Here is a 19,568-nt window from a genome sequence, read left to right on the forward strand (position 1 = left end):
CCGGTTGCTAAGTGGAGATCTCGCGAGATAGGTCGATTGTTTCCGAAAAAATTAATTATAGTGGAAGTATAATGATACCACAACTACTACTACTACTACTAATAATAATAATATAGCACCATTTAAAAATAGATTTTACAAGGTACTTTTACAGACCAGGTTAATGAAAGCCAAACACGATGAAAAGTGAGAACAACAATAAATAAAATTACAATATTAATGGTAATAAAGGATTAAAATAAAAATAACTATTAAAAAATTGGTAACATGGTAAACAGGTATAAAATAATACAAGCTGTCATATATAAAGAGTCAAGATAAGGATCAGAAGATAAAGTGTATTTTATTGAGAACAAAAAAGCAAATTAGACTATATAATAGGGTTTTAAAGGAGTCATTAGCAGCAGCACACCTGTGGTCTTGTAAAGTGTGGCGGGAGGACTGAGACTGCCATGTGAACCCCACTCCTCTCTCTCTCTCTCTCTCTCTCTCTCTGTCAGCGATTATAACTTTCCCTCTTTAATCCCACAAACCTCCACCCCCTTCCGGACCGTGCGCATAGACGCGCGCAGCTCCAGCAGAGCGCAGGAGAACCGCTGTGCTGTGGCAAAACCCCCGGGGTTAAACTCAACTGTGTTTGCGCTGCAACAATGTAAGAAACTAAAACATCTTTGTAAAATACAAACTCCAGCTGGACCAGAGTGGATGTTTCACTTCAGTGCAAACTTTTTTGTTGTTGTTGCTTTGGGACAAGGAGAATCTTAAGATAAACATGGCAAAGTTGTCCAGTCGGCGCCTCTTCTTGGAGCGCAGGATACGCACGGCCGCTCTGGCGCTCCTGCTTTACGCACAGGCCGCCTTTGGCTTCTCAGTCGCCGGACAACAGGAGAGCACCTGTGAGGCCAACGGCAGCGTCTACTACGTCGGGGAATGGTATTTCCTGGACTCGGACCACTGCACCCAGTGTGAGTGCACTACCGAGGGCTCCGCGTGTGCCCGCACTGAGTGCACCTCCCTCCCGGCAGCGTGCATCCATGTCAGCCACTACCCCACCGACTGCTGCCCCAGGTGCGAGAAGATCGGCTGCGAGTACCGGGGAGTGGTGTACGAACTGGGGCAGAATTTCGAGGTGAGAGTGAAAAGTAGTGACAAACCTACCAAAACCATAATACACCATATATCATGTACAGCATTTAGTACATATGAGGTTTGTTTGTGTACAACTTCTCAAGTCTTTATTCTCTCTGGGATACTTGCCAAGTTTTAGTGTCGTGAGAGTGTGGTGGTCTTAGATCTGGATCACAGTCATACAGTGAAATCACAACTAGGATAAAGGTTTCACAAATCAGGAGAGTCTGGAGCTTCTCTAGGATAATCAAGACCAGCTCTGGTATGTCTGAGTGTTGTGGTTTTGGATCTGAACCTGGTCTATTATAGCAGATGAACACAGTGAAATGTCACTTTTTTATTTTTACCAATAGAATAAGGGTTTCACAAATCAGACGTAGAGTTTAAAGAGTATCAAGCTTATTTGGGATAATTATGACCATATCTGGTAAGTCTGAGTGGAGTGGTTTTATATGTGGACATGGTCTATTGAAGTTCAAATGCAAAAAATAAAATGATCTTTTCTCTTATTCTTTATACTATTTAAGGTAAATATGATGATGTGTTGTAGACCCAGTGTAAGGTTGGAGCTAATATTCAGCTAAAGTAGTTTCAACTCTGAATCACCGAACCACTTTAAATAGACTGTGGCACCGAGAGAAGTTTCTATAAAACACAATGACTTTAACATCTGTGCATATAAAGGCCTGGAATGACTGTGCTCTGCACTGACCTTACTTCATTGTCTGACATCGACGACCTCGTCCAAGACAACAAAGAGCCGTTCCTTATTTCTATTATTTTAATTCAGAAAGGAAGAAATGAATAAAATATGTGTTTCATAATGGCCACTTATCCAGTCAGCGGTCAAAAGGTCAGGTGCTAAAGCACGTCCATGATAAGAAGAAGAGAATATCTAGTTAATGAAGGCTATCTATCGCACAAAGTGTTGATGTTACAAAACATGTATTTGTTCTTGTATCTCATATTTACAATATCTTACTTTAATTTTATATGATGACGTAAGTGTGTAGTTTAAGATTGTGAAATCCTGTGTGTGTGTGTGTGTGTGTACTTGTATTTATATCTTCGTGAGGTCCAAAAAAAACCTAAAAACCTATCTTTGTGAGGACATGTTGACCTTGTGCTTTTTCAGGTTTAAGACCTGGTTTGAGGGTTAGGGTTAGAATTGGGTTTAGATTAAAGTTAGTGCTATGGAGACTTCTGATTATCTGGTGAGACGACCAACGATGGACCCTCTGGAGTCAGTGATGAGTTTAAGTTGAAAGATTGTATTGTGGACAGCTCAGAGCCGAGGAGCACTGAGACAATGCCTGACATCAGAACAGTGAGGCATCATCGCAGTGAGCTCTGATACACATATTGAGTATGACTTGAGATAGTGTATCCGGTCCAGATGCCTGGCACCTTCTAGTGAGGGAACCTTGAAAGGTGCCTGTAGTTAGTTATGTAAGTTATGGCTGTTAGTATTGAACACCAGGTCTGGTTAGAGTAATTAAACTTAAAGTTGGCTGAAATTTAGAATTTTAGGTTAGGTTAGGCTATAGCTGAAACAATTACTCAATTATTAATCGATTAGTAAAGTAATCGTCAACTATTTTGATAATCAGTGAATCGGTTTGAAGCTTTATTCATTAATGAAACTAGATTTCTGACTGTTCCTTAAATTTCCTGGTTGCTCCATATAACAAATAAATCCTTAAAAACGGAATCATTTAGGTTTGTGGACAAAACGAGACATTCGAGAACATCATCATTTCCAGGTTTGACAAACACTGATCAACATTTAACATTTTCTGACATTTTATGGACCAAACAATTACTTGATTAATCAGGAAAATAATCAACAGATTAAGCAGGTACTTTGTTGTGAAGGAATTATTTAGATGATTTTGTTACTGAATGCATAAACATGGATTTGTGTTCGAGAAACCTCCTGATAACAAGTTCCTGTGTTGTTTATCCTCCAAGTCAAACACATTTTCACATCATCACAATATCTCATACACATTTTTCGTGCAACCATTGTTCCCCGCCATTCAACCCCAAACAATAACATTCGTAAACATCTGCATGACAAATGAATGAGCACAAGAATAGTTTCCTTCCACAACTCTGAACCACACACACAATGGTCGACTGATTATAGAGCAGGCAAGTGGAGGTAAATGGCGCCCCCTTTTGAGACGACATGAGGAAGGTTTGGCGAAGAGTGCTGGTGAGAAATACAAATATCAATGATTAACTCCCATTTTCACCATGAACTGATTATAAACTGACCCATGCTGAGTCTCACTGTGTTATTTATTTACTTTTAATTTTTTTTTTTTTATGATTCCAGCCTTCAGGATGTGAGCATTGCAAGTGCGAAAGTGACGGAATCGCCCGCTGTATAGTTGCAGACTGTGCTCCTCCCCCATGTGTCAACCCCGTCTATGACCCGGGGAAATGCTGCCCTGAGTGCAAGGAGGGTAAGCTGGAAGAAATGTGATAAGGAATAGAAAGTAGCACTGAGATAATAAAAAAGAGGCTTCTCTAACTTACTTTTCTAAATGTGGAAAATAAGACATCACCATGAGCTCTTTCTCCGTTGATGACGCTTGGATTATAGCGGCATTTATCTTTGGCATGGGAATGCAGATGCACACGGCACCAGTCGCTTACAGTGTTTGTCGTATCAGTGCAGCTGCAAATACACTTAACACTCACCGCACAATTTATTAGGTCCAGAGGAGAATACATTTGCAGGAGTGATGCCCGCTGTGGTCTTCTGCTGCTGGAAGCTGTCTGCTCCAAAGTCAGTGAGCAAGTTACTCAGGAAGTAGTGATATGATGATAGGCATGATATAAGTGGCAGGGCCAGCCCAAGCTTTTATGGGGCCCAAACCTGAACTGAGTTGTTTTCCTGAAACATTATACCCCTTGATGTAATCTGTAAGCAACAAATACTGATTTAGCAATTAAAATCTAATTTTCAAAGGATATCGACTAATTATCATGAATTTTTGCCCATATCACCAAACCCCTTACTCACTGGATATTTTCTCTCTTTTCTGGACCACTCTCTGTAAACACTGGAGATGGTCGTGCTTGAAAAAAATCCCAGTAGATGCCAGCCCATGTGGTGCCAACAACCATGCCCAATTCATCCATTCGTCCATTTTTGACCACTTTATCCTCCATTTGAGGGTCGTGGGGGGGCTGGAGCCAATCCCAGCAGGGCCAACACACAGAGACAAACAACCGTTCACGCTCACACTCACACTTATGGTCAGTTAGAGTGTGCAATTAACCTCTATGCGTTTTTGGACTGTGAGAGGAAGCTGGAGCGAACCCACCCGGTCACAGGGAGAACATCACATCATGTTCAGTAAATCCATTTTCTTCTGGGTTGATTTTATTTGAGTTGAAATGCAGTTGAACAGGTGTATCTAATAAAGTAGTCAGTGAGTGTAAAGTACCACTGTTGCTCTTCGCCCCCTAGGTCCTAACTGCTACGCTGATGCCTCACGTGGTAAGGTGATTCCTGCAGGAGAGCCCGTCTGGGTCGACCCGTGTACCAAGTGTCGCTGTCATGATGGGCAGGATGCCAGCTACTGGGAGGGAAACCGCCTCGCCACCTGCTCCCGCCTGAAAAACTGCACACCAGAACAACCTTCCATCCAGCAAAACTGATTCACTCTGTCAGCAAAGATTGTTGAAATGCTGTCTCCTGCCATTCCACAAAAATAATCCGTCCAATATTTTCATGACCCAGTGAATGGACCACCATCTTTTTCCTTATCTGATCGGTGTTAAGATGACCACACCTGGAGGTCAGAGCTCCAGACTGACAGCACGTCACTGCAAATCTGCAAAACCAGTGTCAACAAAGACAGGTCCAGAATTTATATTTAAAGCTGTGGCCTCACTATGTTGTTACTGTGTGCTTCCATGGTGCATTTCACTAAATACATATATATTAATTCAGAGATTCTCAATCCTGGTCCAGGGGACCCACGGCCCTCCATGTTTTAGATGATTCCTTGTTCCAAAACACCTTATTCAAATAAATGGGTTGTACTGCCCTTGTAGCGTGTGAACTTAGCTAGACAGCCAGCTCACATTGAAGTCCTCCAAGAAATACACAAGGCTTGACATTTTTTTTGCCTTTACTGGGGTAACTGTCGTACACATGACTTTTTGTTGATTTAGTTTTGTCAAAAAATTACAGAGAAAACACAAATGAGCATACAAAACTAAAAAACAAAATATTCTATGTGCAGCTACAACCTGCAGGTGAATCAATAAAATTAGCTTAGCTAGTTTCTGCAATCTAGTTAGAGTAGTAACCCTAACCCTAATCCTAGTAACAAACAAGTTGTCTTACTATGTTTAACACAAATACAGGCAGGTACTCACAGACAAATAATTTCTCAGGCTGAAGCGTAGCAGAAAACACCAAAAGCAACATTAAGGACGCTGTCTCGCGAGAAAAACACCCATTTTTAGCCTCAATGCACGGTGATTCAAAGATAGTACAAACTCTATTTGACTCTATTTTCAAGAACCAACAAACACAAGGATGTCTCACTTTGATGCTATTTCTACAAACTAACAGAAACTAACTTAATTGAATTATTATTTTGAACTTACAATACAACACATGGGTCGATATCAGGCTTCTGCAGTGTTTGCTGATGAGCTGACCATTCGAATCAGGTGTGTTGGAGCAGGGAAACATCTAAAACATGCAGGGCTGTGGTTCCCTGGGACCAGGACTGAGGAACCCTTTATTAGTAACTGCAGACTAAACCCCAAGACCAACAGACAAGTCCTGGTTAGTACCAGTAGGGGGTTACTAGTGGAGGATCAACAGAGTCCAACAGAGTAGAACGGCGTATTTGTCTGGTTTGATATGAAGTAAAGCCTAGGAAGTAAGATGGAAGTAGCATTTAACCACCACTGGTTTTGTAAAATATGTTCCCATTTAGAGGAAAATTATCAATAAAGCAAGTGGACACCTGATTGACAGCTAGTATCATCCAATAGGAGCCTCAAAAAATAACATAGTGCACAGTACAAATTACAAATCACAAGGCTTCAAAATGCAAACGTGTTTTGCAGCTGGAAAAACTATGTCCATTTTCATGTACAGTCTATGAGCCAAACAGCAAATTATTCACGTCATGGGCCCTTGACAGGTTAAAAAGAACAGATAAGGTTTCGTAGTAGACAGGAAGATGAATGGTAGCCTAAAAAAAAAAAACAGTGAAAAGATGACCTTAGATGCAGGAAAACAGCAGCCCATTATTACTTCTGAGGAGGAATATAATAAAACAAATCTAATAGAAACCAGCAACAACACTTCTGTTTCAGTTTGGACAGTAAATCTGCTCCAGATATTTGCTTTTTAACATCCTGTCTTGTAGACGGTTATACGTCAACAAGGTTAGCTACAGGAGATCAATAGAGATTTTAGATGTTGTATATAAAAAAACCCTGAGGCTATGTTTGTTTTGAATTTCAAACAGACCTGCGGTGGTAAACGATGGCCACAACAAAGCCAATGAGAGTATATTGGACGTTAAGGAAATGTAATTGACCTGTCACAGGTTGATGCAGCAGCAAAATGTATGCACAGCTGTGATGCAATTTAGAGAAGCAAAATGTCACGGCCGGAGCGATAAATAATTTGTAACTGCTCTATAAATTTCTAAAGTTCAATTTCTATGCTAACTGAAACTTAATGAACGAGACTCTGGCCTGAGACATTATAGCAGACATATAGGGACTGTACAGTAGTTGTTGACACGGGCAACAGACATTGTAAACAAGCGTATTGATTGTCATTTTGTGCAGGTGCACTGTTGAGTTACTGCATTATTTTTTTTATATATATTTTATATAAGTCTATATAACATTCTGCTTTATAAGTGTAAAATGATCTTTTATAACATCCAAAATCAAAGTGCTTAATGACACACAGCATGAAGTATATCCAAGTTTTATATGCAGCTGATTTTCCTACAATAATAAAGTTGTTATCATCTTTAACTTTGATGATAAGGGAACTTTGAATGGAAAATAATTGAGTTACAGTATGTGTTAATGCACAGTGTAAGCTGCCTCTGCATGAAGAACACCTGCTGTTACAGCTCACAAGTTTAACATCCTGAAATCTCCATGAAAATATGTTTTTAACGCAACATTTGGCTTTAACTGCTTACATCACCTTTTTTTTCCCCCCAGACGACTTTGTGGAGGAAATCATACGGAACAAACACCGTGAGAATATAAATGAACGGTACATGAAGGGCTTTTCCGCCACAGACATCATGTAAATTCATGTTAGACAAGACAAGTTAAATGCTGAGATTGCGAGTATTAACACTACTTAGCTGTAAATAATCTTCCATGCAAGCATAGGAACATAGTGTAGTGTAGCATGAGAGTGGCTTCAGACCATTTTTTAAAGCTCCACTGTGTAACTTCTGACCCCAGTTTTCAGTTTTGACCTAGAGTTTCCTTTTTTGTCCAAATTCCAACTGTTTCTCTTTCAACATTTGCTTCAGTATCTCACTACCTCACTCATGTTTCAGAGAACAAGGTTAATTCCTTAACCTACAGTCCGCTGCCATCTGGTCACATTGCTATAGCTAAATTGAGTAACACAGCGAGAGTCGTGTGGAGCTGTGGAGCGCGTGAACTCATTTGACAATGGTTTGAGTGTAACATACATTTGTTTTCATGTTAAAGTCACACACTACAGCTTTAATATTATGTCAAACATTGCTTTCAAGTGCAGTTTTCAGTTCACTGCCTGGAAAACAAAGGAAACTGTTAAGAGTTACTTTCTCCAAACTGTGTAAAAAAGTGTCACGCTGGTAATAAATACACTGGCTCTCAAAAACAAATTAAACATGTTGTGTGTATTATTTACCTCTCAATTGTTTTGTTTTTTTAATGACCTCCTTATTTACAATGAAAACAATCTTACTTGTGATTGGCGACAGTCTGCGCTACCTGCAGAGAATGTGGGAAATAATTAGAAAATAAAAGAGAGAGAGAGAGAAAGGCTTCGTATTTTAAAAGATGTGGATATAGCCTTCTACTGGGTGGAAAATACAGATTGCAGGAGCTCAATGTAATCCACAAGGTGGTAGGTCTGATAGCATGAGTGGGACTGCACAGAGATAACAGTAGGGTTTATGACGGTTGTCATGACAACAGGTAAAAGGGTTCCAGAAAAAAACAAACCGTGTCAATATTACAGTTCCTGGATTAGACCGGTTTGCAAATGGAAACTAATCTCCATGGTGTTCTTATGAGTCTGACTTTTAAGAAAAAATAGAAAACACACACTGCAGACACCGTCGTACAATCTTCAACATCAGATTTATTGATTGTATAGAAAAAGTAGGTTTGATATGACATACTGCATTCTATATAAGATATAACATTTTCAACATTCAATGTACAAAAGAAAACTCCATAGCTAGAGATACAGTAAATCTTTAAAAATGCCCAAAGGCCTGAAAGTTCTGTCTGCTGCGGCGAGCAAAAACTGCATTTGAAAAAGTGTTTCGGATACTTGGAACCGCTGAGGTGAGCCTGACCAGTGGAAAAAAAAAAAAAGTCAAACGTCCGTCAGGAAACATCAAGCGCACCTCGCGGCTGCTCTTTTCCTCCAGTAAATGAAACACGTCAAATACTATTTCTGCTGACGTTCCTGTCGCTCGCATCTATAAACCGTGTCACTGTTTATACACGCTTCTCTACACATGGGGGCCCACGTTCATCTCACTACATCCTTTTTTTTCTTTTTTCTTCAAATGTCCTTTCCTTAACTTGACTTGATGACATTGGGGACGCCGAGTTTACACGTGATGATCAGACTGCGATAACAGCTCATTAATGTCCTTTATTAATGAATGAATGAATGAATGAGAAAGAAGCTTTTCCAATGTCTGGAGAAAATGACCCTGAAAATGCTGAGAGCTTCTGTGTTACTATAACTATAGATATATGAGTTGAAAAATATTGATATTTCGGAGTTGTGAAGATGGATCTTTCGATATGAATGTTATGGAACTCTTCTGGATATTGCCACAATCGTACAGGTTTATGTCAAAGGTGTATTCAAAATGATTTATGAACAAAATCTGAACAATATTTTTGCCTGTTGATTCAGGAGTGTTTCACAAGTGGTTGGACAATAATACAAATACGATATTCAAGATGATATTTCACTGAATTTCAAAGTAAAAGTGCTTGTTTTGATATGGAACCATGTGTCGCTCACATAAATAACATATATGTGATGCAAAGACAGAAATCAATTGAATAATGTGCACAACTATAATTAAAACACAATAAGCTCATATATATATATATACTGTATATATGTGTCATTTTATGTTGAATCTAATTTAATAATGTGAACATTTCAAAGGAATGTATAATTAATTTTATAGCAAATACATTTATTATTATATTCGGTCTATATTTACTCACCTCATTGTGTTTAAAGGTTGTCACACCAGTTTGACACCTCTGCTCTAAGCTCTAGTTTCAATGTGACATGATAACAAATAATGTCGCATTGAAAAAGGAAGTAATGGATTGAGGGAAGCCCAGAGTAGCTGCCTCTACTCTGAGACTGGAACTGCTGGAGTGACTTTACGCTCAAGTCGCCCCCAAACTGATATTAAATGACAAATTGCCTTTTAACAGATAAAGCTGTGACTGCGTATGTTGTGTGCAGAAAATAAGGATTTTCCTTTGAATCGTTAAAGCCGGTATAAAAACAAAAAAACAGACAAGCAGCTCAAACATGACTGGGTCACAAACCAAATTTGAAAACAAACATGTTCGCGCCTCACATCCCCACCAAGCAAACAGCGGATTAAAGCAGGGACATGGGGACAGAAGTGGAAAATGACACGGCCCAAGGTTAGTTGTAAACAACACAGACAAGGGACGGCGGTGACCTCGCCTCGTGTAATCTTGGACGGCACACTGACAAACAGAGAGGATACAAACAGAGAAAAAGGAAAATGAGAATGCGATTAAGTGAATAAATTAATAAATGATTATGTCTTGACAGGAGTCAGTTTTTATTTCCCTCATGCTCACAAGCCTCTATTATCTTTCCTGACAGCTCAGTTCTGATGCTTGTAGCTCTTCTAAAATAATGTAAAAATAAAATGCACATGACTACCGAGTAAAATCTGTACTTTCAAAAAAGATGAATTAGTTTTTTTGACACTGAAAATGTTTATTTTAGTTTTTAGTTGAGCAAATAATACCAATTATCTCCACTAAGAAATGTTATTTTAACTGCAATATGAAAAGAAATTCAATATCAGTGTAGTTTATGCATCGTGCAAACACAGCTTGAGGTGTAACACATAATTATTTTCAACGCTAAACCAAAACCTTTTTAGTTTTTGTTGTTTTTCTTGCTTGGTTGTAAACAACATAGACACGGGACGGCGGTGACCTCGCCTCGTGTAATCTTGGACGGCACACTGAAAGGATCCAAACAGAGAAAATGCGATGAAGTGGACTGGAGAGGATGTGTGTGGAAGGAGGATTCACAAACGTGGGATAAGTACACGGAAAAAAGGATGCAGTACGCGGCACAGACTCAGAGACACAAAGACACGCCTGGTATAGATACATGGTGAAAGACGAAACCCTCTTGTGAGTCATAGTTGTGTCTGGAGTTTGCTGACACACACACACACACACACACACACACACAGTCTGGTTTGGCAAAGGAAGAAAGTAATCGAAACGAAAAAGGAGATAACGCAGAGGGAGTGTGATTGCATGTGGGTGGCGACAAGATGGAGAGAAAAGTTAATCACATCTTCCCTTTCTCATGTTTTTTTTCTTTTAAAACCGAAAGGAAGAAATGTTCATTTCAGTATCAGCAATCTTAAAACAGACACATTTACCCCCATAAAAACAGCTTTCCTCTGTATGTGACGTCATCAAGGCACCGGTTTGGTGTTTAGGCGTCGACAGTGAAGTAGATCGACTACGGCGGAGGCAAAGAGAGATAAACCACAGGGAGGAGAGCGATGTAGATGTAGATGCAGATGCAGAAGGAAAATGGTTAACTCTACTTGTTGCTTGTTCATTTCTCACACACGGAAACGATACGGAGCTTCTGTGTGATGATCAAATACATAACTACAACAGCTCGATGATGGTGATAACATCTGAAGAAGAAGCAGAACACGAGATGTCAGTCACAGGATCATGAACGTCTAATTACTGCTTCAAAATTCACAATTTCCACCCACGGAAGACTATGACTTTATAATTTCCTCTTTTTGGATATAATATTATTATATTGTTTTTTCTTATGAAGATTAAAAGAAAAGTACAGTTGTGGCAGTGGGGCTTGGTTAGAGCGACGGCTGCTGGAGGAAAGGAAGGAGTGGCTCAGCCGGTGATCAGACAGCTGGACAGAATCAGGTAATTAGTCAGCTATATAAGCATGTTTGTAACCTGGTTCTGGTCTCTTGCAGTAGGCTGGGTCCTCACACGGACACACAGAGAGAGAGAGAGAGACGGAGAGACACCGAGACACACAGAGACACAGAGAGTCAGAACAGCGCAGCGCAGGAGAGCGCTGACACACCCGCCACAGCTGACTTATTATGTTTTGTTTGGTTGATTATTTTCAGTTACAATAAACCGGTATATTTGCTCCCTCAACGCCGCCTCCTCGTCCTTCCCGAACCCCAGTGAGTGGGAAAAGCTCACAGTGGCACCTGAATAGGGACACATGGAAGGACAATCTCCGCTGTCGCTGGCCCTTCAGCACCTCGCTGCGATGCAGGAGAGCACCATCACGCTGCAGCAGCAGCAGTCCCAGCTCCTCGCGGACATGGCGGCGTCACAGCGGGACGATCGTGCTCTCCTGCGGGAGCTGCTGCAACGCCCGGCTGCCCACGGCGCCGACCCGGAGCCCGGTCGAGGACGGTCTCCGCCCGTCGCCCTGCAGCGGATGACCGCGGAAGATGACCCGGAGGCATACCTGGACATCTTCGAGGGCACGGCGGAGGCGTGTGGGTGGCCGGAGGAGGAGAGAGCGCTTCGGCTTCTTCCCCTGCTCACTGGCGTGGCGCAGCTGGCTGCGCACAGCCTGCCGGCGGCGGCGCGCCACGACTACACACAGCTGAGGAGAGTCATCCTGGACCGGCTGGGCAGTACGTCGGAGGGACACCGGCGGCGGTTCAGGGGGCGCTCCTTTGAAGAAGCCGGGCGCCCCTTTGCATACGCGCAGCAGCTCCTGGACGCAGCGAGGCGCTGGCTCCAGCCGGGGACCCACTCCGCTGAGGACGTCGTTGGACAGGTGGCGCTGGAGCAGTTCATCGCTGGGTTACCATCGTCCACAGCCAATTGGGTCCAGTGCCACCGCCCGGCCAACATCGAGGCAGCGATCGTCCTCGCGGAGGACCATCTCTCTCTTCCCCGGCGGAGCATGAGGGAGGAGACCAGGCCAGCGACGATCCCTGCCAGCCGTCCCACTCCAGCCCCGAGGAGGAGGTTCCCAGCGGCATCGGCTCCTACACCACACCCACGCACACACACACACACACACACACAGCCGGAGCATGCATCGCTCCGGTTGTCTAATTACCCTCTGCCGTCTTTCCCTCAGGGCCCAGCCTACGTGTCTGATCACCTGGCACCCCGGGGGGCTCCTCAGACGCCAGGGCAGGTGTGCTGGCGGTGTGGGCAACCCGGCCACATCAGAGCGGAGTGCCCGCTCATGGAAGTGGGGCAAGTGGTTCGGGTTGCCGGGCCGCCGGCCCCCTCCCCCGGTTTGGAAGGGACGTACCGTATACCGGTATGTATACAAGGGGGTACACATCAAGCTCTGCTGGATTCTGGTTGTGAACAGACCATGATCCATCAGCGCTTGGTTCGACCGGGGGCATTGTTAGAGGCATCGTGGGTGAGGGTGAGGTGTGTGCATGGGGATATTCACGATTATCCGGTGGTGGCCCTGGAAATTTGTTTTAAAGGGAAAAAACATAGAGTAAAGGCTGGAGTTAGTACTCGCCTCACGCACCCTCTAATTTTGGGAACAAACTGGCCGGGGTTTACGAGCTTAGCAGGGGAAACCATGAGGGTGCGGTCACGTAAGTCAGGGAAATGTGAGTTATGTGCTGTCCTTAGTGGTGAGGCGGAGGTGCCGCATCCCGACGCTGCTGGGGGGGGGCACAGATGGCGCCCATGGAAGATTTTCCCCTAGCACAGTCTCGGGATGAGACCCTCCGCCACGCCTTTGACCAAGTGATGGAAATTGATGGTTGTCCGGTTCACCCTAACACAGCACTCTCTCACCCCTACTTTGTTGTCGTTAAAGACCGTTTATACAGAGTGAGTCGTGACACTCGAACAGGGGAAGAGCTCTCCCAGTTGTTAGTCCCAAAAAGCCGCCGAGAAACGATTTTCCAGGCGGCTCACCACAACCCCATGGCGGGTCACCTCGGATATGATAAGACACTGAACCGGATCATGGCCCGATTTTACTGGCCAGGCATTCGGGCGGATGTAAGTCGGTGGTGTGCATCCTGCCGCGAATGTCAATTAGTCAACCCTCCGGCCACCCCAAAAGCGCCCTTGCGCCCATTACCATTAATGGAGGTCGCTTTTGATAGGCTTGCCATGGACCTCATCGGGCCATTAGACCGGAGCGCACGGGGATATCGCTTTGTGTTAGTTCTAGTGGACTATGCAACACGATATCCCGAGGCAGTACCCTTGCGCAACATCTCGGCGAAGAGTGTTGCACAGGCACTGTTTCAGGTCATCTCCCGAGTTGGGATCCCGAAAGAGATCCTGACTGACCAGGGCACATCGTTTATGTCACGTACACTACGCGAGCTATACGAATTACTGGGCGTCCGCTCAATCCGGACTAGTGTGTACCATCCCCAGACTGATGGCCTGGTGGAGCGGTTTAACAAAACGCTAAAGAACATGATTCGTAAGTTCGTACACGAGGATAGTCGTAATTGGGATAAATGGTTGGACCCTCTGTTGTTTGCAGTGCGGGAGGTGCCCCAGGCCTCCACGGGTTTTTCGCCCTTTGAACTCCTGTTCGGCAGGAAACCTCGGGGTGTCTTGGACCTGGTTAAGGAAAACTGGGAGGCGGGTCCAAGCACCAGTAAAAATGAGGTACAGCACGTACTGGACCTGCGAGCAAAACTCCATTCACTGGGTCAGTTATCACGGCAGAATTTGCTCCAGGCCCAGGAACGCCAACAGCGGCTGTACAACAGAGGGGCTAAACTTAGACAGTTTTCACCGGGAGATAAAGTGCTTCTATTGCTGCCATCGTCTAGCTCCAAATTACTCGCCAATGGCAAGGGCCCTTTGTGGTCACACGACGAGTGGGGGATGTTGACTATGAGGTTGTGCGTTCTGACAGGGGTGGAGCAACACAGATTTACCACCTTAACCTCCTCAAAGCCTGGAGGGAGGTGGCGTCTGTTTCTCTGGCCACCACGGTGATTGAGAGAGATGAGCTGGGACCGGAGGTGAATAAATTAAACAGGTCGGCGCCGGTCCCCGTTGACGATCATCTCTCGCCGGGCCAGAGAGCAGACGTGGCCTCGTTGCAGCGGCAGTTTGCCGACGTGTTCTCTCCCCTGCCGGGACGCACAAACCTCATACACCACCACATAGAAACTTCCCCGGGTGTGACAGTGCGTTCACGACCCTATCGCCTGCCGGAACATAAGAGGAAAACTGTTCAGGCAGAACTTCAGGCTATGTTAGAGATGGGAGTAATAGAAGAGTCCAACAGTGACTGGTGTTGCCCCATTGTTCTTGTTCGCAAGTCTGATGGGTCAATACGGTTCTGTGTGGACTACCGTAGAGTCAACGAGGTGTCCAAATTCGATGCCTATCCAATGCCCCGGGTCGACGAACTCCTGGATCGGCTGGGCACGGCTCGCTTTTTTACGACACTGGATTTGACCAAGGGCTACTGGCAGATTCCCTTGTCGCTAGAGTCCAGGGGGAAAACGGCCTTCTCCACTCCGTATGGTTTGTACCAATTTGTAACGCTTCCATTTGGGTTGTTCGGGGCCCCAGCCACGTTCCAGCGCCTCATGGACCGGGTGCTGCGGCCTCACTCTGCATATGCTGCGGCCTACTTGGATGATGTCATCATTCATAGTGAGACCTGGGAGCAGCATATGCAGCAGGTGGGAGCAGTGCTGGAGTCCCTGAGGAGGGCGGGGCTCACGGCCAATCCAGGGAAGTGTGCAGTTGGACGGAGGGAGGTACGGTATTTGGGGTACCACTTGGGGGGAGGGCAGGTGCGGCCACAGATACAAAAGACCGCAGCGGTGGCAGCCTGCCCAAGACCCAAGACCAAAAAAGAGGTTAGGAGGTTTCTGGGGCTGGCCGGTTACTATAGGAGGTTCATCCCGGCCTTCTCGGAGCTGACCAGCCCCCTAACCGACCTGACCCGAAAAGGGGCCTCAGATCCGGTCCAGTGGACGGAGCCGTGTCAGCTGGCGTTTGAGAGGGTTAAGCAAGCCCTCTGTGGGGAGCCACTTTTATACACACCTAACTTTTCTCTCCCTTTCATCCTGCAGACCGACGCCTCGAACAGCGGGCTGGGGGCCGTTTTGTCCCAGGAGGTGGAGGGCGTCGACCGCCCCGTACTGTACATTAGCCGGAAGCTAGCTCAGCGGGAGGTGAGCTACAGTACGGTGGAGAAAGAGTGCCTCGCCATACGGTGGGCGGTCGGTGCCCTCCGCTACTATCTCCTGGGGCGCCCATTCACCCTCTGGTCGGACCCTGCCCCGCTCCAATGGCTCCACCGCATGAAAGATGCCAACGCGCGGATCACTCGCTGGTATCTGGCTTTACAGCCTTTCCGGTTCAAGGTGATCCATAGGCCGGGGCACCGCATGGCCGTGGCTGACTTTCTCTCCCGCTCTGCGGAGGGGGGGGGGAGTGGGCTAGCGGCCGGCGGGGTCCCGGCCTAAGTCGGGCGGTGGGGGTATGTGGCAGTGGGGCTTGGTTAGAGCGACGGCTGCTGGAGGAAAGGAAGGAGTGGCTCAGCCGGTGATCAGACAGCTGGACAGAATCAGGTAATTAGTCAGCTATATAAGCATGTTTGTAACCTGGTTCTGGTCTCTTGCAGTAGGCTGGGTCCTCACACGGACACACAGAGAGAGAGAGAGAGACGGAGAGACACCGAGACACACAGAGACACAGAGACACAGAGAGTCAGAACAGCGCAGCGCAGGAGAGCGCTGACACACCAGCCACAGCTGACTTATTATGTTTTGTTTGGTTGATTATTTTCAGTTACAATAAACCGGTATATTTGCTCCCTCAACGCCGCCTCCTCGTCCTTCCCGAACCCCAGTGAGTGGGAAAAGCTCACAACAGTTGACAGGGAGAAGAAATGGCATAGTAGTAATAATATAGTGATAGTTTTAATGAATTGAAATACAATTGAAAAAAGGCTTGAGGTTATATTACAGGCTCAAATAAATGACTTTGAAAATTGATTATGAATGATTATGTTTCTACAGGAGTCAGTTTTTATTTCCCTCATGCTCACAAGCCTCTATTGTCTTTCCTGACAGCTCAGTTCTGATGCTTGTACCTCTTCAAAAAGAATCTAAAAATAAAATGCGCATTACTACAGAGTAAAATCTGCACAAAAATATTAATTAGTGTTTTTGACACCGAAAATGTTTATTTTCGTCTTTAGTTGAGCAAATAATACCAATTATCTTCACTAAGAAATGTTATTTTAACTGCAATATGAAAAGAAATTCAATATCAGTGAAATTTATGCATCGTGCGAACACAGTTTGAGGTGTAGCACATAATTATTTTCAACGTTAAACCAAAACCTTTTTAGTTTTTGTTGTTTTTCTGTCCAAAGATTCCTCAACGATCAATTTTACGACCAATTTGGCCACAATAAGCAGCCTCAATGAGTAGATGTCTAAAATAAATCAAACATTTTCTTAAGGTGGGTTTAAAAAACAAAAGAAAAGCAAAAACAAAAATGTAATCTCCATTGTTTGCCACAGGGGCTGAAATCATAACTGAGCTGTCAGTGTACACGCACATTTGCTCTGCTCTCTTCTGTTCCATGATTTGATTTCAAAATGCATTACCAAGGTAGTTCCATCATGTATTATTCAGCACGAGAGAAAACTTTTCATATCTTCACTTTCCTTCCCCTTTGTTGCAACATGTCCAATAAGTCAGTGTCTAGTTCCCAAAGTATGAGTTTACATATAAAAAAGAGAAGAAAAACGAGATTTCTCAGGTGAGTGTTGCTGTTTTTTTTTAAATTTCATCAGCACTGTTCTTCTGAGTCTTCTGCTGTAGATGCAGGCACAATACACATTCATTAGTTGATAGTGGAGGATTTGATTGAGTAATTAGATCCGAGCAGGTGACTCCCTGATGAAAAGTGTCAGCGCTAATTCATCATGTGTCGAGATAAGCGTCCAAACCAGCTGATGCAGATCAGAGGAGCCGCGCTGCATGTCACCCGTGTCGTGTTCATGTCCCAGCTTCCAGCAACCGTCGCTCATGGGATCATCACCGTAAATGCTTTGGAAGTCAATTCTGTGATGACTTTTAATATCCCTCACACTGTCTTAGTCTCCATGTCAACAGCTCATTTCCGTCACGGTCACAAAACTCTATATTCAGAGGAAAGAAAATCCCCTCTGGATCCATCATTTTCCCAGAATACAACACCCAACAGCAGTAGCAGACAGTGTCCTCTGTTGTCCTCCAGTTTACAAAAGACTGTTGATGGAAAGTTTCCAAGTTCCGGCTCTGACACTGACGCCAGTCTTCGATCAGACCCTGATACTTGAACTTATTTTTTGGTCCACGCTCTAATGCTGAAGTCACCGATTGGTAAATGAAGGAGGTGTGAAGCCATTTTGCTGCTTGAAAAACCAGTGGGAAGAGTTTGACTTCTGGAGAAACAGACAGAGCAAACTGAAATATCGATAAAAGGACCGAGGGGTGAAGAGAGAGCGAGAGACTGTGATGTGCTTGTGACTACTTTTTCCCTTCAGTTCCTTCAGTATCTCACCAGATAAATAGTCTTTTCTCCTTATGTCCCAAATTTAAACTCTGCCCTCTTCACCTTTTCCTTCCAGTAAATGTGCATCACCCTCCTCCTCTCTCTCCATCTCGCTCTCTAGCCTTTAATGGGCCGGGGTGGCGGCTTACCGATCTCCACGGAGATATTTGTGTACAGTGGATACCTCTTGACCTGAACCAGTCTGTAGGTCAGTGTGCTGATGCCGTCCTTCTTCATCGTGTTCTTCGTGTTCTGTATTTTATTGAATCTAAAAAAAGAGAGAGAAAGAAACAAAGAGAAGCAGGCAGTGAGGAAATAAGATTCAATCCAGTGGAAAAAAAAATATTGTTAAATATAGTTAACTGTATTGTGAACCAGGAAACCAAGTTTTTTTTGAAGTCCCCACCAAGGTACCCAACCCCCATTGCTCCCCAGAGGATGCCCGCTGCTCCTAATTCTAGGAAGGTTTCGATTACAAACAGTTTCAGTGGAGGACAGAACTCCACCAGGTATCCCTCGTTGGATGGATCCCACTGATGGAACTAATGTCCCACATTTTCATTGGTTTTGATTTTCAAAATCAGCCCACCTTTGGCTGTGAGTAAAGCAGAGATGATTGTCATCACAAGGCTGTTTGCTGTCAATCACATTCGGGGTGACCTAGCACCGTTTTCGTTATCTCCGCCAAGGCTGATGGGATTCATTTGCATTGCGGGGACAGGAAGTAACATGCGACACAAATATTTGCGGAAAAATAATAGAAGCTTTCACAAAGAAAAGGAAATGCAAATACAACAAAAACTGGGAAGCGAAATACAATCGGTTGAAGCCGGTGGAGGACGGCGATTCTCAGAGTTCTTTTTCAGGCTCAGGATCTGAATCGAGTGGCTCAAATAGAAATATGTCATTCTGTGGACACATTGCTTCTGAAACCAAGAGACGATTGTAATTCTAATTACATTGCAATCAATGTAATTGATACTTTACATGTTATATCCATGTTTCACCTGCAACCTGCACCACCTAGTGCATGAATCCACTAAATCAACTAGAAAGCAAAGCACAGAGGTGTTAGGAGCCAAGGGACCATAGTTTTTTCTTTTTAATATTTTTTGAATATAGATTGACATTATGAAACATTTTTATTGCACCATTACTTAGTCAACCTAACTCATGTACGTACACACCTTAGTTGGGACCAAAGCTGGTGAGCTGGTAAGTGTGATACCAGCACGTTTACATTAACTTTCTGCAACAACAGCAAAGTTCACACACTTTGGTCCCCACTAAAGTGTATAAAATAGTCTGTGTGTGAGTGTGTGTTCAGCTCTTGCAGTGGACA

The 19,568-nt window shown here is 44.3% G+C and overlaps 3 protein-coding genes across 3 annotated transcripts in view; 2 read left to right on the top strand and 1 right to left on the bottom strand.

Annotated features, from left to right (window-relative positions):
* Window positions 1-546: 546 nt before the first annotated feature.
* On the top strand, window positions 547-8,045 carry zgc:113531 (uncharacterized protein LOC541359 homolog). Its single transcript, XM_044015046.1, has 3 exons — window positions 547-1,129; window positions 3,470-3,599; window positions 4,613-8,045. Exons 1-3 carry the CDS (start codon window positions 773-775, stop codon window positions 4,801-4,803), a joined length of 678 nt encoding a protein of 225 aa, XP_043870981.1. The 5' UTR covers window positions 547-772; the 3' UTR covers window positions 4,804-8,045.
* A 3,788-nt stretch (window positions 8,046-11,833) lies between these two features.
* LOC122759999 (zinc finger and SCAN domain-containing protein 32-like) lies at window positions 11,834-16,322 on the top strand. The gene is made up of 2 exons (XM_044015045.1): window positions 11,834-12,979; window positions 16,301-16,322. The coding sequence occupies exons 1-2, from the start codon at window positions 11,912-11,914 to the stop codon at window positions 16,301-16,303; spliced, it is 1,071 nt and encodes a 356-aa protein (XP_043870980.1). The 5' UTR covers window positions 11,834-11,911; the 3' UTR covers window positions 16,304-16,322.
* A 1,138-nt stretch (window positions 16,323-17,460) lies between these two features.
* The window catches only part of b4galt2 (UDP-Gal:betaGlcNAc beta 1,4- galactosyltransferase, polypeptide 2), a 160,134-nt gene continuing 158,026 nt past the window's right edge, over window positions 17,461-19,568 (bottom strand). The window contains exon 8 of the mRNA XM_044015042.1: window positions 17,461-18,494. Coding sequence (XP_043870977.1) covers window positions 18,344-18,494 — 151 coding nt within the window. The 3' untranslated portion in view covers window positions 17,461-18,343. The remainder of the gene's footprint in view (window positions 18,495-19,568) is intronic.

Source organism: Solea senegalensis, unplaced genomic scaffold (assembly GCF_019176455.1).
Source record: "Solea senegalensis isolate Sse05_10M unplaced genomic scaffold, IFAPA_SoseM_1 scf7180000012744, whole genome shotgun sequence".
Taxonomy (NCBI): domain Eukaryota; kingdom Metazoa; phylum Chordata; class Actinopteri; order Pleuronectiformes; family Soleidae; genus Solea; species Solea senegalensis.